At 53.1% G+C, this 12,967-nt stretch overlaps 2 protein-coding genes across 2 annotated transcripts; both read right to left on the bottom strand.

Moving 5' to 3' along the window:
* Nucleotides 1–5,189: 5,189 nt before the first annotated feature.
* LOC129547094 (metallothionein-1A) lies at nt 5,190–7,239 on the bottom strand. The gene is made up of 3 exons (XM_088830145.1): nt 6,909–7,239; nt 6,127–6,192; nt 5,190–5,419 (listed from the first exon to the last, which is right to left on the bottom strand). Exons 1-3 carry the CDS (start codon nt 6,934–6,936, stop codon nt 5,328–5,330), a joined length of 186 nt encoding a protein of 61 aa, XP_088686271.1. The 5' UTR covers nt 6,937–7,239; the 3' UTR covers nt 5,190–5,327.
* Nucleotides 7,240–10,701: 3,462 nt separating this feature from the next.
* On the bottom strand, nt 10,702–12,967 carry LOC148774409 (metallothionein-1B-like). The gene is made up of 3 exons (XM_088830009.1): nt 12,654–12,967; nt 11,867–11,932; nt 10,702–10,926 (listed from the first exon to the last, which is right to left on the bottom strand). Exons 1-3 carry the CDS (start codon nt 12,679–12,681, stop codon nt 10,835–10,837), a joined length of 186 nt encoding a protein of 61 aa, XP_088686135.1. The 5' UTR covers nt 12,682–12,967; the 3' UTR covers nt 10,702–10,834.

Raw genomic sequence — 12,967 nt, 5'->3', positions numbered from 1 at the left:
GGTCTGGGCTGCTTCTACAGGAAAGGGCAGAACCAGGTCAGAGAAGGCACACATGGTCACTAGTTCATGTCCCTAAGGTGCTTCGGTCCATGAGAGGATTCAGAACACTGAATCAGGAGGCAGGAGAACTAGGTCGAGTGGTGGGTCTGAGTCTGATTGGCTGGGACCATCCGGGCCTCCGTCTCCGTGTTCCCTAGTGAGAGCTTGATGCTCAGTCATCTCTGAGGTGATTCAGAATCAGTTCCCAATGAGGGGGTGCCAGAAAGTGTGGTCAGTGTTCTGCTCCCGCCTGCTGAGCTCTGGGTCCCTCACTGGACTCAGCTCAGCCCCCAAGTTTCCAGAGGAGGCCCTGCACTCTTCTCTTCTTGCAGGAGGGACATCTGCAGGCCTGGCAGGAGCAGGAACCAGTGCAGCTGCAGGAGTGGCCAGCCAGGAAGGGAAAGGCCAGCAGTGAGCAGGAGAGAAAAGGAGCCACGGCACACATCAGCAGGGCCCTCCCCCTCATCCTGGGTCAGGACCAGCCCTGGGAGAGCTCCCCTCCACTCAGGCAGATGAAGAAGCCCCAACTCCCCTCTTTGGGTCCCAGGAGAGAAGATCCCCTTCCCAGGGAAGGCCCCAGGCTCCAGACCCAGCCCAAGTTCACTGGGGCTGGGGGCCAGGTCTATGTCCTGAACCCCAAGAGGGACCATGTCCCCTCCTGCCATCAAGGCCCAGCAGCTCCAAATTCTCCACCCAGCATTGGGTCCCGGTCTAGCTGTCCCCTGACCCCCTGGGTGAGGACAAGAGGGACAGTCTGGAGCCTCCGTGCCCTGGGATTTAGAATGGAGGCCAAGGGTGCCTGAAATGCTCTCAGGAGCCGGGCTAGGAAAACATTCCTGGAGCAGCAAGTGACAGGGAACCCCTGAGATCAAACTCCACACACTCCCTTCTGCAACCCTAGGAACCCTCCGTCCTGTGCCTGGGAAGCAGGCATCAGTAGGGCTCAACTCCAGGGGTCCCTCACCAGTGGGGCAGGAGCACTTGGGGTCCATCAGGAGGAAAGGCGAGGTCTAAGGTCCAAAGCCGGAGAAGGCAATGGCAAGCCACTCCAGTACTCTTGCCTGGAAAATCCCATGGATGGAGGAGCCTGGTAGGCTGCAGTCCGTGGGGTCGCTAAGGGTCGGACACGACTGAGCGACTTCGCTTTCACTTTTCACTTTCACACATTGGAGAAGGAAATGGCAACCCACTCCAGTGTTCTTGCCTGGAGAATCCCAGGGACGGGGGAGCCTGGTGGGCTTCCGTCTATGGGGTCACGCAGAGTCGATCACGACTGAAGTGACTTAGCAGCAGCAGCAGCAGCAGCAAGGTCCAAAGCAGTGGTGAAGCAGACCCGCTGGTCGGGTGGGAAGCCTTGGGGCCCAGAGCCGGTCGGCGTCCGGAGGGGAGGGGCCCGCGCGCAGAGGCCCCACCCCCTGCCCCCGCCCCACCTCCTGCGCCCGGCCAAGCGCGCGGCTCCGCTCGGGTGCCGGCAGGAGCCCGGGGGCCTGAGCCCAGCGGTGAGCGGGGGCCCGGCCTCCCCGGCCGCCCGTCCCCTTGTTTGCCACGGGAGCAGCCACCTCGCGGCTTCCCCGCCACAGACCCCGCGCCGCCGACCTCTGGGTCGCCCTTGCCTGAAACCAGCGCACCGCCCCCGCCTCCCGCTCGCTCGGGTCCCACTTGGCTGAGGCCGGGGAGCGGTGCCCCAGATCCAGGGTGGAGGCGACCCGCGCCTCCATTTCCCCTTCCCCGGGTCCCCAGGCATGGCCTGCCTCGGTCCCCGTCACGGTCATTTCTCAGCGGTTTTCCTGTAACGTCTCCTGTAACAGCCCCGCGGCCACATTTCCCTGGGCTTCCGTCTTCCTTTCCTGAAGAGACAATGGCGCGTTTCTCCAGGCGCCTCTTTGCCTCAGTTTTCCAGCGGCTTCTCTCAACTGTAACGGGGCCTTTGCACTGCAGGACGGGGGTTCCCTATAGGATGCCCCCCGCCCCAGGGAGATAGGCAGACCTGGCATTCAGTAAGAAAGACCAGTGGGTATTACCCTGTCAGTATTGCTGACAGTTTACACCTTGGAGACTGTGCCAAGCCTTGTTAATTACTTTTGCTCTTTGAATTCTCACTGTAACCCCAAAGGGAAATACTAGTTACGACTGCCTTTCTCAAAGGCAAAACTGCACACAGTACAAAGAGGCTACTCAGGCAGGCTCACAGTGCTGGGAACTTACTCCCTTCTGGTTTTTTGTCACTTCCCAATTGAAAGAGAAAGTCAGTGAGAAAACCTCCCTTTGAGCCAGAGATATGTCTTCAGGACTTCTCACTGTGTAAGGCTCTATCCTGGGAGTGACACATGAGAAAGAAAAGGAATGTATATATGATTTTCTGGCTATGGTCTTACTGTCCTTTTCAGTAGTCATTTTTCATATAATGAAATTTTCATATAACTCTATATTTCATATGATATATCCAAGAAAATATGAATCATTGAAAAGAAAATGGTAAGGAAATCCAGAGGCAGGTGACAACAGAAAGGGCAGGGTCCTCCTGTGTCTGTTAGGAGGACCCAGACTGTCGTGTTCATGGCCTTCTATCTCTAGGGTCAGTGCCTCGTTTCCTGAATGGAGGGTAACCCTCTCAGAGGAACTGGTCACGTGCTCACAGGGTTAATGAGGATGACACAGAAGCCAGAACTAAGCCTCCTGTCCTTGCTTTATTCTCTGGAAGGAGGAAAATGGTTCTTATGCTAATAATCATAATAAATAAATAGGTGATATTATAGATACTCACTAAGTGCCAAACATATTTTGACAGTGTGCCCATGTATTACACTCTTCCATCCTGAGAGCCAGACTATTATTTTATGCTCTAGAGCAGAGAAGACTGAGGCACACAGACTTTTGGTGACCAAGTGACACAGGTTGGACTGACACTTTTGCAGGCTGACTGCAGCCTCCTACCCTCACCCCCCACAAGATAACCAGGACAGGTGAGGACACTGAACACCTGGGGGGAAGCGCTGAGGTGGCTGTCAGAACCCTCTGCATACCTGGTGGCCTCACTGGCTTCATCCTCCCATCTCTCCAGCCAGGAGCACAGCTGGACTGACTCTGAGCACCCTTGCAGCTCTGAATAAGGAGAGGCAGGGTCAGCATCCAGTGACATCATAATCAACACAGCATGGCAAGGCCAGGAGGTGAGACAGTAGTTTAGGTTCAATCCTCTGACTGTGGACTGTGTGACTTCAGGCAACTTCTTTTACCTCTTTGTAACTAGCAGTCCCTCCAGACCATGCAGTTTCACTGAGTTTGCTCAAATGGTGGTACAGTGACTTATTCTGTGGGGCTTATTGGAGGATATGCACAGGCCCTGTGGGCACTGGATAAGCAAGGTTCCTATCCATCTGTGGCCTCACCCTGAGCACGGTTGCAAACCAATGAGCCTTTCTCCAGGCACTTATTGCGAGCTGCATTAATGTCAGTGTTGATACAGAGATCATAATGGACACCATTCGTGAAGCCTGTGCTTGGAACCAAGCCACTGTCTCATTTATTCTCCCACATTGAAATATCATCTTTCAAATTAATTATTTATTTATATTTGGCTGTGCTGGGTCTTCCTCACTGTGCTCGGGCTTTCTCTAGTCACAGTTCGTGGACTTCTCATTGTGGTGGCTCCTCGTTGGGGAGCACAGGCTCTAGCGCACAGGCTCATCAGTTGTGGCACACAACTGATCGGGGGGCTTAGATGCTCCGTGGTATGTGGAGTCTTCCCGGATCAAGGATCCAACCTGTGTCTTCTGGATTGGCAGGTGGATTCTCTACCCCTGAACCACCAGGGAAGTCCTTTTATCTTTTTTATAGGAAGGAGGAAATGGAATCCCAGAGTATCAATAACTTGCCTCTGTCAGGAAGTGGCCAAGTGACTGTCAGCAAGGATGCTGACCCCCCCATACCCATGCACTCAGCACAGGCTGGCTCTTCACACTGGGCACATGTAGGCAATCTACATCCTGAGTTCTGAATCACAAGACTCCCCTTTCTTTTGAACATCAAATAGTAATTCCCTCCAGCGACCGCCAGGGGGTGGGACACCTGGAATGGATTACCATTCACTCAGCACATGGGAGCCTGGCAGGCTAGTCCATCGGATGGCAGAGTCGGACAGGACTGAAGCAACTTAGCACACACACATGGCAGCACACACACATGGAAGCACACACTGCTCCCTGATAAACACCACGGGGCCCTTCAAACTGCAGAATAGCCATCACGTGCCGAGGAAGACATGAAGTCCTCTATCTGGTACCAAGTATCAGGTACACTCGCTTTTGCTGGGAAAAAGATGGGAAATTCCCTCTAAATTTAAATTAGTTTGTGGGTTTCCAGTAGCAAAGGGCTAAATTTCAAGGAAGGGTGGATTTCAGCCTGACTTTAGAAGGAATTTTCAAAGATTCAGAGCCAGGTCAGCACAGGGAGCTATCAGGAAAAACATGTGTCTTGTCACTGGAACTGGCCAAGCCAAAACTGATATTCCCTCTGGGGATGCCAAGCCCGGCATCTCAGGCGTGTGTGCTCACACAGTGGGGCATTTGTAAAGTGTTTCTAGGGCTCATGAACGCCTTCAGGGAACATATAAAAATCACAAACTTAAAAATTATCATCTTCATATATTAATGTTGCTTATTATGTGTTGAATCCTAAAGTAGGTTTTACATACTGTAGATTTTAACAAGTTTTTAGTAATTAATTTTTTATTTTTCAAAATAAAAGTGTGGCAGAAAATAAAAACAGGTCATTTTCGTGTTTTAGAAGCAAGCTAAAACATGGAAATCAAACAAGAGGAGCGTTAAACAGCATCCCCTGTGAGTACTTTTGAAGATTCAAATCACCGAGGACTGAGGTTGTCACAAATCCCCACAGAATTTTATAAAAACTGAAGTTTCTGAGCCATCAACCCTCACAGTGAGAACAGAGCGGAACCAGCGCCTGCCCGATGCCGCTGTGTCGCGCGCACACCATTTTCCTTTTGAACCGAGAAACCAAAGCTCTGAGAGGTGGCCTGACCTGCTGAGACCCTCAGAGCCCAGATCTCTGCACTTCTGGTCCATTCCCCACCCCCACCGTAGGCATGAAGTCTCTTTGTCCAAGACAAACAAAGGAAAACAGAGCCAGAATAAAGTCAACAACTTTACTAGAAATCACATGTCTCATAGAAAAAGGACATGCAGCACCAAGTCAGGTTGTATGAAAAAATATATATATAAATTTGTCATGGTTGCTCTATTGACAACTAGGGCAGGCTCTCCCAGGTATCAGGCACAGCAGCTGCACTTGTCCGAGGCCCCTTTGCAGACACAGCCCTGGGCACACTTGGCACACCCCACAGGGCAGCAGGAGCAGCAGCCTGGGGAAGAAAGGAGAGAGTGGAAGTCAGAGATAATATTACACGAAAATGCCTTTCCCAACAGCAGACCTGCCACAGGCTCTTCCTCCAGGCCTGGAGGACTCTGACTTCAGAATAGAAAGCTGTCTTCAGAAATTCGCTCTGTGACAAAAGGAAAAGGCTGCCCTGCCCCATGTGCGTACAGAAGTCAGAGGGCCTTGGAGAGACAGTGACAGAGCCTTGGGACCAAGGGAAGGCCACCCCGAAGCATCCAATGAAGTGAGAGGGTCTTCAGGGTCAGAGAGGAGGCAGGCTAGTTTCAGAGCTGGTCAGGAAGACCAGGTATGCTCTAGGCTGCATCTGCAGCAAAGGACATGGTTCAGAGAAGCTACACATGGTCACCAAGTTCAATATGAAGTACTCAGGACTCTGGAGGGTTCACAAAGTGGCATCAGAGAAAGGAGACCTGGGTTCTAGTTCCCGATCCATTCTTGACACTATTACGTGACTTCTGTGGGCTCAGTTTACCAGTCTACCTTTAGAGAATGAGAGGTTGGGACTAAACAATCTTTATGGCTTGTATGGGTCTCAATCTGTTTCAGTGCTGGGGGTTGGGGGCGGGCACAGGACATGTAGGGAAGTGTGGTCAGTGTCCTGCTCCTGCCTGCCGAGCTCTGGGTCCCTCCTCAGCCCAGACCCCAAGTTCCCAGAGGAGGCCCCACACTCACTCTTCTTGCAGGAGGGACATCTGCAGGCCTTGCAGGTGCAGGAGCCAGCACAGCTGCAGGAGCCGCCTGCCAGGAAGGGAAAGGCCAGCGGTGAGCAAGGGGGAGGAGGAGTCACCACAGCTGTCAGCAGAGCCTGTCCCCATCTTCCTGGGTCAGGACCAGCGCTGGAGCTCCCAGTCCACTCAGGCGGATAGAGAAGCCCCAGCTCCTCTCTTCTGGTCCCAGGAAAGTAGATCCCCTCCGGAGTTACTCCCCAGGGAAGGCCCAGGCTCTAAACCCGGCCCAGGGTGACTGGGGGTGGGGGCCAGGTCTGTGTCCTGGAGCCCAAGAGGCAGCATGTCCCCACCTCCCATCAAGGCCCGGCAGCTCCAAGGCCTTCTCGCAGCACTGGGTCCTGGTCGAGCTGTCCCCTGACCAGGTGGGTGAGAGGACAAGGATCGGCTGGAACCTCAGTACATTCAATTCAATAAGAAGCAGGGATTTCCCCGGTGGTTCAGACTCCCCGCTGCCACTGCAGGGAGGCATGGGTTCCATCCCTGGTCGGGGAACTAAGATCCTGCACACCGTATAAGACAACTAACTAAAAACGAAACAAAAAGGGGCGGGGGGTGGGGGCAAAGGGAGATAAACGCTCTCAGAATCCTGACTAGGAAAAGCCAATGGTCCAATGACAGGAGTCCCCTTGAGCACAAGCTCCACACCCTCCCTTCTCTAGCTGCCGGGACCTTTTGTCCTACGCCTGGAAGCGCGCATCCTAGGGCTCAACGCCAAGGGGCTCTTACCAGTGGGGCAGGAGCAGTTCGGGTCCATTTGGAGGAAAAGCGAGGTCCGAGGTCCAGAGCAAGTGGCAAAGCAGATCCACTGGTCCGGTGGGAGGCGTGTTGGAGCCCAGGAGCCGAGCGCTATTATAGCCACAGGAGGCGGGCCGGGTGCAGAGCGTCTGCCCCCGCCTGCACCCGCGTCGCCCGCTGCGCCCGGGCCGGGCGGTGAGCACTACGCGAGGCCGAGCGCAAGATTCCCGGAACGCGGCTGCGCTCCGTGCGCACCGAAACGCCTCCCTCCCCCTACTCGCCCCCAACGCGGACGGACTTTGTCCCGAGCTACCAGTAGCGCTCCAGACTTCCGGCCCGCGCCTTCCCAGGTTTCCACGACGTGGGCAGCCATCGGTGTTTACGAGAACCCAGCTCCTGAGTCCTCGCAGTCTTCCCCGCCCCCGCAACTCTTTGCTTTCACCCTTTCCCAGATCCCATGCGCAACCGAGCCTCGTGCTCACATCCCAGGCTTGACTGGAGCCCCTGTGTCGTGTGCAGAGACCCGTGATAGATGTGCGCTTCGTCACCAATCCCCCGAACCCCGCTTCCCTAATATTTCCTCCCACAGCCCCCACCGTGGACTTTGAACAGAGTTTCTCTGAAGTTTCTCCTGAATCAGCCCAGCAGCGAACTCAGCCTTCTGTCGCCCGGCCTTTCTTACATTCTTCACGACTGAATAGATGAATGGGCAAGGGAATCCACTGCTTAGCCAGTACATCTGGCCCCAGGATGGAGGTTCCCTAGTCATACGATGCCCCCTAGGGAAAGCATCCTTGTAAGTGATAGGCAGACCTGGCATTCAATAACGAAGTAAGACAGTGGGTATTTCCCTTTGAATAGTCCTGACAATTACATATCAAGGAGTCTGTGCCAAACCTTGTTTCATCACTTTTCCTATTTGAATTCTAACAGCTAAAGGGAAATACTACTTGGGAGCCTGTTTCCCAAAGGCAAAAAGTACATCCAGTACAAGGACGCTACTAACCCAAGGTCACAGTGCTGGGATGTGGTGCCCCAAATGCTATTCCTGTCTCTTCTTATGGAAGAGTCAGTGATGAAGCTTCCCTGTGGCCCAGAGGTGTGTGTTCAGCACTTGCTACTGCATTAGCTCAATCATGGGTGCCGAAGTGGTATGAAAGGAATACATATATGTCTTAGTGGCTACCATCAATGTCTGGAAGTAAATTGATCTTCATATTCATAGCGTTAAAGAGTTTGCTTTTCATGTAAATGAATGGATATGTATATAAAATGTTAAGTAAAATCTTGGTGCAGGTGACAGCAGAAATGGCAGAATCCTTCAGTATTTTGTGAGGAGAACTCGGATTGTCTTCCTGATGGCTTAATATCCCTAGTGCCAGCCCCTTTTTGTTGGGAGAGGGGCATAACCCTCTTAGGGGAACTAGTCATCTGCTCCCACGTTTGATGAGAACAAGAGAGAACACTCAGCTAGCACACCAGCTCCAGCTTATTGGTCTGGAAGTAGAGAAATATATCCTATGCTTCGACTGATAATAATAATAGCTAATATTACTGTATTACTGATGGTGTGCCAGGCTTCATTCCAATTTCTTTGCAAATATTCAATTCTTTAATCCTAAGAGCCAGACACTATTAATTTGCCTTTTAAACCAGATGAGACTAAAGCACAAAGAAGTTATGTCATGTGGATGTGACACAGGTGGGACTGGCACTCATGCAGGCTGATTGCACTCACCCCCTACTGGGCACCATGACATCTCACAACAGGTGAGGACACGGAACACCTGGCGTGGAAGGAGCGGTGGGAGAGCACTGAGCTGGCAGTCAGAACCCTCTGCATAGCTCCGTGACCTCTCTGGCCCTCAGTCTCCCATCTCTCCAGCCAGGAACATAATTGGACCATCTCTGGGGACCCTTGCAGCTCTGAGTAGGGAGACGCAGGATTCAGCCTCCAGGGGCATTGTAACCAACAGTGTGTGGCCAGGAAGTGAGACAGCTGTAGTATAGGCTCAGTCTTCTGACTTCTGACTGTGTGTCCTTGGGCAGGTTGCTTAACCTCTCTGGAAGATGGCACAATGACCCCAGCACCCGCGCATTTATTCTGGCACTGGTTCCTGTGCAGATCAAATGACATGAAGGGTGGGAAAGTCTTCCAAGTCTGTCCTGACACCGTGTAGCATCTTACCCAATCGATGTCATTGGAGGGCATCCCCACTCCCATGGCACTCAGTCAGCAAGGTTCCAACCCATTCCCAGCCTCAGTCCTGGGGAATCCTCCCAAATCCATGAGCCATTTTCTAGGAGTTTGTTGGGGCCTCAATGGATTATCCACATAGCCACAAATTTCGTGGATAAAGTGATTATAATGGCCACTTCTTAAAGCCATATCTAGGAATCACCACTATCCCATTTATGCCCCTGCCATTGAGATGCAATCTCCGTTATGCACATGTGAAAATAGAGGCTCAGGCAGTATCAAATACATGCCCAAGTCAGATAGCGGCTAGGTAGTTGTGAACCAGGATGCCTGACACCAAAACCCATCCCCTCTTCACAAAGGAAATCCACGGGCAACTGTGGTTCTGATTTCTAGGCCAAGTGACTTGTTTTATGGGGTTTATTATTATTATTATTATTGTACAACAAATAGCAATACCCTGGAGTAGGAAGGGGAAACCTATTCCAGTATTCTTGCCTGGGAAATTCCATGGACCAAAGAGCCTGGGGGGAAAACAATTTATGGGCTCGCAAAGAGTCAGACACAACTGAGCCACCCGAGCACACTTGCACGCACACAGCTTACATTAAGTGAACACCACCTCGCCCTCCAAACTGGGGAATAGCTGTCACCCTGCGGACATGAAGTCCTTCCCGTGGACCCAGTTCTCAGGCACACGCCTTCTTCCTGGCAAACAGCTAGGTGGTGACTCCTCCCACTTTCACAATCACTTTGCTGCTTTCATGTAGCCAAGGGCTGGATTTTGAGAGCGGGACGGATTTCAGCCTGCCCTAGGGAAGAACGCCCAAAGATTCTAAGCCAACTCACCACAGGAAGCTGGCAGTGGTGGTGGCTGTCCTGTCAGTGACCCTGGGCAAGCCAAGGCTGATGTTCCCTGCAGGTATGTGGGGACAAGAGCTGCTCCAGATGGGTATGGTCCACACAGTGGGGCACTGGTGAAGTGTTCCCAGGAGGGCTTGTCCATGGCTTCGATGAACATATGTGTAGCATTTAAAACTTAAATTTTCTTATTGGTTCTTCATAGATTGATGAAACTCTGTGTATTGAATCTAAAAATGGGTTGGGTTTTTTTTTCACTGTGACCTCTAAAATTTTTTTAGTACATTTACCAAAGTTTAAATTTGTGAGCATTAGAAAATAAAAACTGGTCCTTCAGCAGTGTTTTAGAAGCAAGCCCTATGTAGAAGTAAAACAATTAGGGTTCGGATTTCACGCAGTCTGAGTACTTTCGAAACCTACAAACCTAATAACGCTGAGGCCTGAACTTTGGTAGGGGAAGCCCAGAGAGTGAAAATGAGAAATTGAGAAGTTTCCCCATCATCAACACTTAAAATAATGAGGACAGTGAGGACCTGTACGTGCCCGATGCCTTTATGTCACTTGGAGGATGTGTCCCCTATTACCTGAGAAGCCAAAGCTCAGAAAGGTAACGACCTGTTTAAGGTACTCAGTGTCTTAGGGGCAAATAGTTAGGTCCAGAACCCAAGTCTCTGCATTTCCACTCAAGACACACAAACAAAAACAGAAGCCAGAATACAGTCATCAAGATTTATTACAATTCACATATTTAATGGAAAAAGGAATGTCGTATCGCGTCAAGGTAGTGAGAAACAATTGTTAAATGCAAGTTTGTCATGGTTGCTCTGTGGACACCTGGGGCAGGCTCTACCCGACATCAGGCACAACAGCTGCACTTGTCCGAGGCCCCTTTGCAGATGCAGCCCTGGGCACACTTGGCACAGCCCATGGGGCAGCAAGAGCAACAGCCTGGGGGGAGTGAGAGTGACAGACAACATTACATGAAACCACCCTTCCCAACAGCATACCTGGCACAAGCTGACCCCAGGCCCTGAGGACCCTGACCTTAGGAAAGTATGCTCTGTCCTAAGAAATTCGTCTCTGACACTCTGAAAATTGCTCTGAGTTCAGGACAGGGCAGAAATCCTAGAGACTGTTTTGGGGCCTTTAGGGGTAGTGAAAGGGCAGCTAACACTCCTCAGAGGGCTTCCCAGGTGGCACTAGTGGTAAAGAACCCTCCTGCCAATGCAGGAGACATAAGAGATGTGGTTTCGATCCCTGGGTTTGGAAGATCCCCTGGAAGAGAGCATGGCAACCCACTCCAGTATCCTTGACTGGAGAATCCCATGGACAGAGGAGCCTGGAAGGCCACAATCCATTAGGGTCACAAAGAGACGTGACTGAAGCGAACATACAGTGAAGTAAGCATGCACACACCCCTCAGAAACATACAGTGAAGTAAGGAAAGTGGTCAAGTTCAGAGAGGGGCAAACTGCTGCCACAGCTGTTCACCAGGGGTCAGGGAAGGACTGTGCTGCCTGTACAGCAAAGGGCTGCACCCCCAGGGCAGAGACACTGCACCTGGTCACCAAGTTCAAGAACCTAAAGTGCCCAGGACACTGGAGGGTTCACAAGGTGACATCAGAGACAAGAGACCTGGGTTTTAGGTCTAGTTTCCATCCTTGACCCCATTTGCTGACCTCTCTCAAACTTATTTAGCCATTCTAGAATGAGAAGTTGGAACAGAATCATCTCTCTGGCTCTTTCAGCTCAGATTCTGTTTCAGTGCTGGTGTGGGGGGAGGGGGGTGATGTAGGGAAGTCTGGTCAGTCCTGCTCCCTGCTGAGCTCTGGGTCCCTCCTCGGACTCAGCCCAGACCCCGGGTTCCCAGAGGAGGCCCCACACTCACTCTTCTTGCAGGAGGGGCATCTGCAGGCCTTGCAGGTGCAGGGGCCAGCGCAGCTGCAGGAGCCGCCTGCCAGGAAGGGAAAGGCAAGGGGTGAGCAGGGGGGCGGAGCCACGGCAGCCGTCAGCAGGGCCCGCCCCCTCCTCCTGGGTCGGGACCAGCCCTGGGAGAGCTCCTCTCCACTGGGGTAGATGGAGAAGCCCCAGCTTCTCTCTTCCGGTCCCAGGAAAGTAGATCCCTTTCCCAGGGAAGTCCCCAGGCTCCAGACCCAGCCCAGGTTGACCGGGACTGGGGGCAGGTCTATGTCCTGAATCCCAAGACGCGCCATGTGCCCTCCTGCCATCAAGGCCCGGCAGCTCCAAGGTCCCCTCCCAGCACTGGGTCCCAGTCTAGTTGTCCCCTGACTCCCTGGGTGAAGACAACAAGGACAGTCTTGAGCCTCAGTACTCTCCATTCAAATATGGAGTCTGGGAATTCCCTGTGAGTCCAGTCCTTAGGATTCCCGTGCTCTCACTGCCCAGGGCCCATGTTCAATACCTGGTGGAGGAACTAAGATCCCACAAGCCACATGACTGGCTGGGGCGGCGGGGGGTGAGGGGGACGGTGGGGGTTGGGGGGAGGGGAGAAAAAAAGTGCTCTCTCGATCCTAGCTAGGAAGAAAGCACTTTTGGGTGAACCCTGGGCGTCCACTTTAGCTCAAATTCAAAATCCTCCGTCGTCTAACCCCACGGAACCTCTGTCTAGTTGCCTGGGAAGGGGGCACCCTAGGCCCAGAGCCGGGGTCGCTTACTAGTGGGGCAGGAGCAGTTGGGGTCCATTTGGGGCCGAGCTGAGACCAGGGGGCAAAAGCACGCAGCAAGGAAGAGACACCCGATCCGGTGAGAGGCGTGTCGAGTCGAGGAGCCCGCTCGCTGGGTTTGTAACCGGAGGAGACGGCCCGGGCGCAGAGGGCCCGCCCCGCCTGCACCCGCCCGGAGGCTCCGCGCCCGCGCCGCCCACAGCTCCCGGGGCCGGGCGGTGAGCCCCAGGCGAGCCGAGCGCACGAGTCTCCCGGTGCCCTTGGGGCCGCTGTGCACACGGAGGCCGCCTTTGGCCCCGGCCCGC

This window comes from Moschus berezovskii, chromosome 22 (genome assembly GCF_049115385.1).
Source record: "Moschus berezovskii isolate FMDL1 chromosome 22, NW_MosBer_1.0, whole genome shotgun sequence".
In the NCBI taxonomy this organism is placed as follows: Eukaryota; Metazoa; Chordata; class Mammalia; order Artiodactyla; family Moschidae; genus Moschus; species Moschus berezovskii.
This window is presented reverse-complemented; position numbering and strand designations above follow the sequence as displayed.

Excerpts from the sequence above, each read along its gene's own strand:
- LOC129547094 (XM_088830145.1), bottom strand. The coding sequence starts at position 6,936 with ATGGACCCGAACTGCTCCTGCCCCACTG. Across the intron at positions 6,193-6,908 it reads GAACTGCTCCTGCCCCACTG|GCGGCTCCTGCAGCTGTGCT; the intron begins GTAAGAGCCCCT and ends CCTTCCTGGCAG. Across the intron at positions 5,420-6,126 it reads ATGTCCCTCCTGCAAGAAGA|GCTGCTGCTCCTGCTGCCCT; the intron begins GTGAGTGTGGGG and ends TTTCTTCCCCAG.
- LOC148774409 (XM_088830009.1), bottom strand. The coding sequence starts at position 12,681 with ATGGACCCCAACTGCTCCTGCCCCACTA. Across the intron at positions 11,933-12,653 it reads CAACTGCTCCTGCCCCACTA|GCGGCTCCTGCAGCTGCGCT; the intron begins GTAAGCGACCCC and ends CCTTCCTGGCAG. Across the intron at positions 10,927-11,866 it reads ATGCCCCTCCTGCAAGAAGA|GCTGTTGCTCTTGCTGCCCC; the intron begins GTGAGTGTGGGG and ends CACTCCCCCCAG.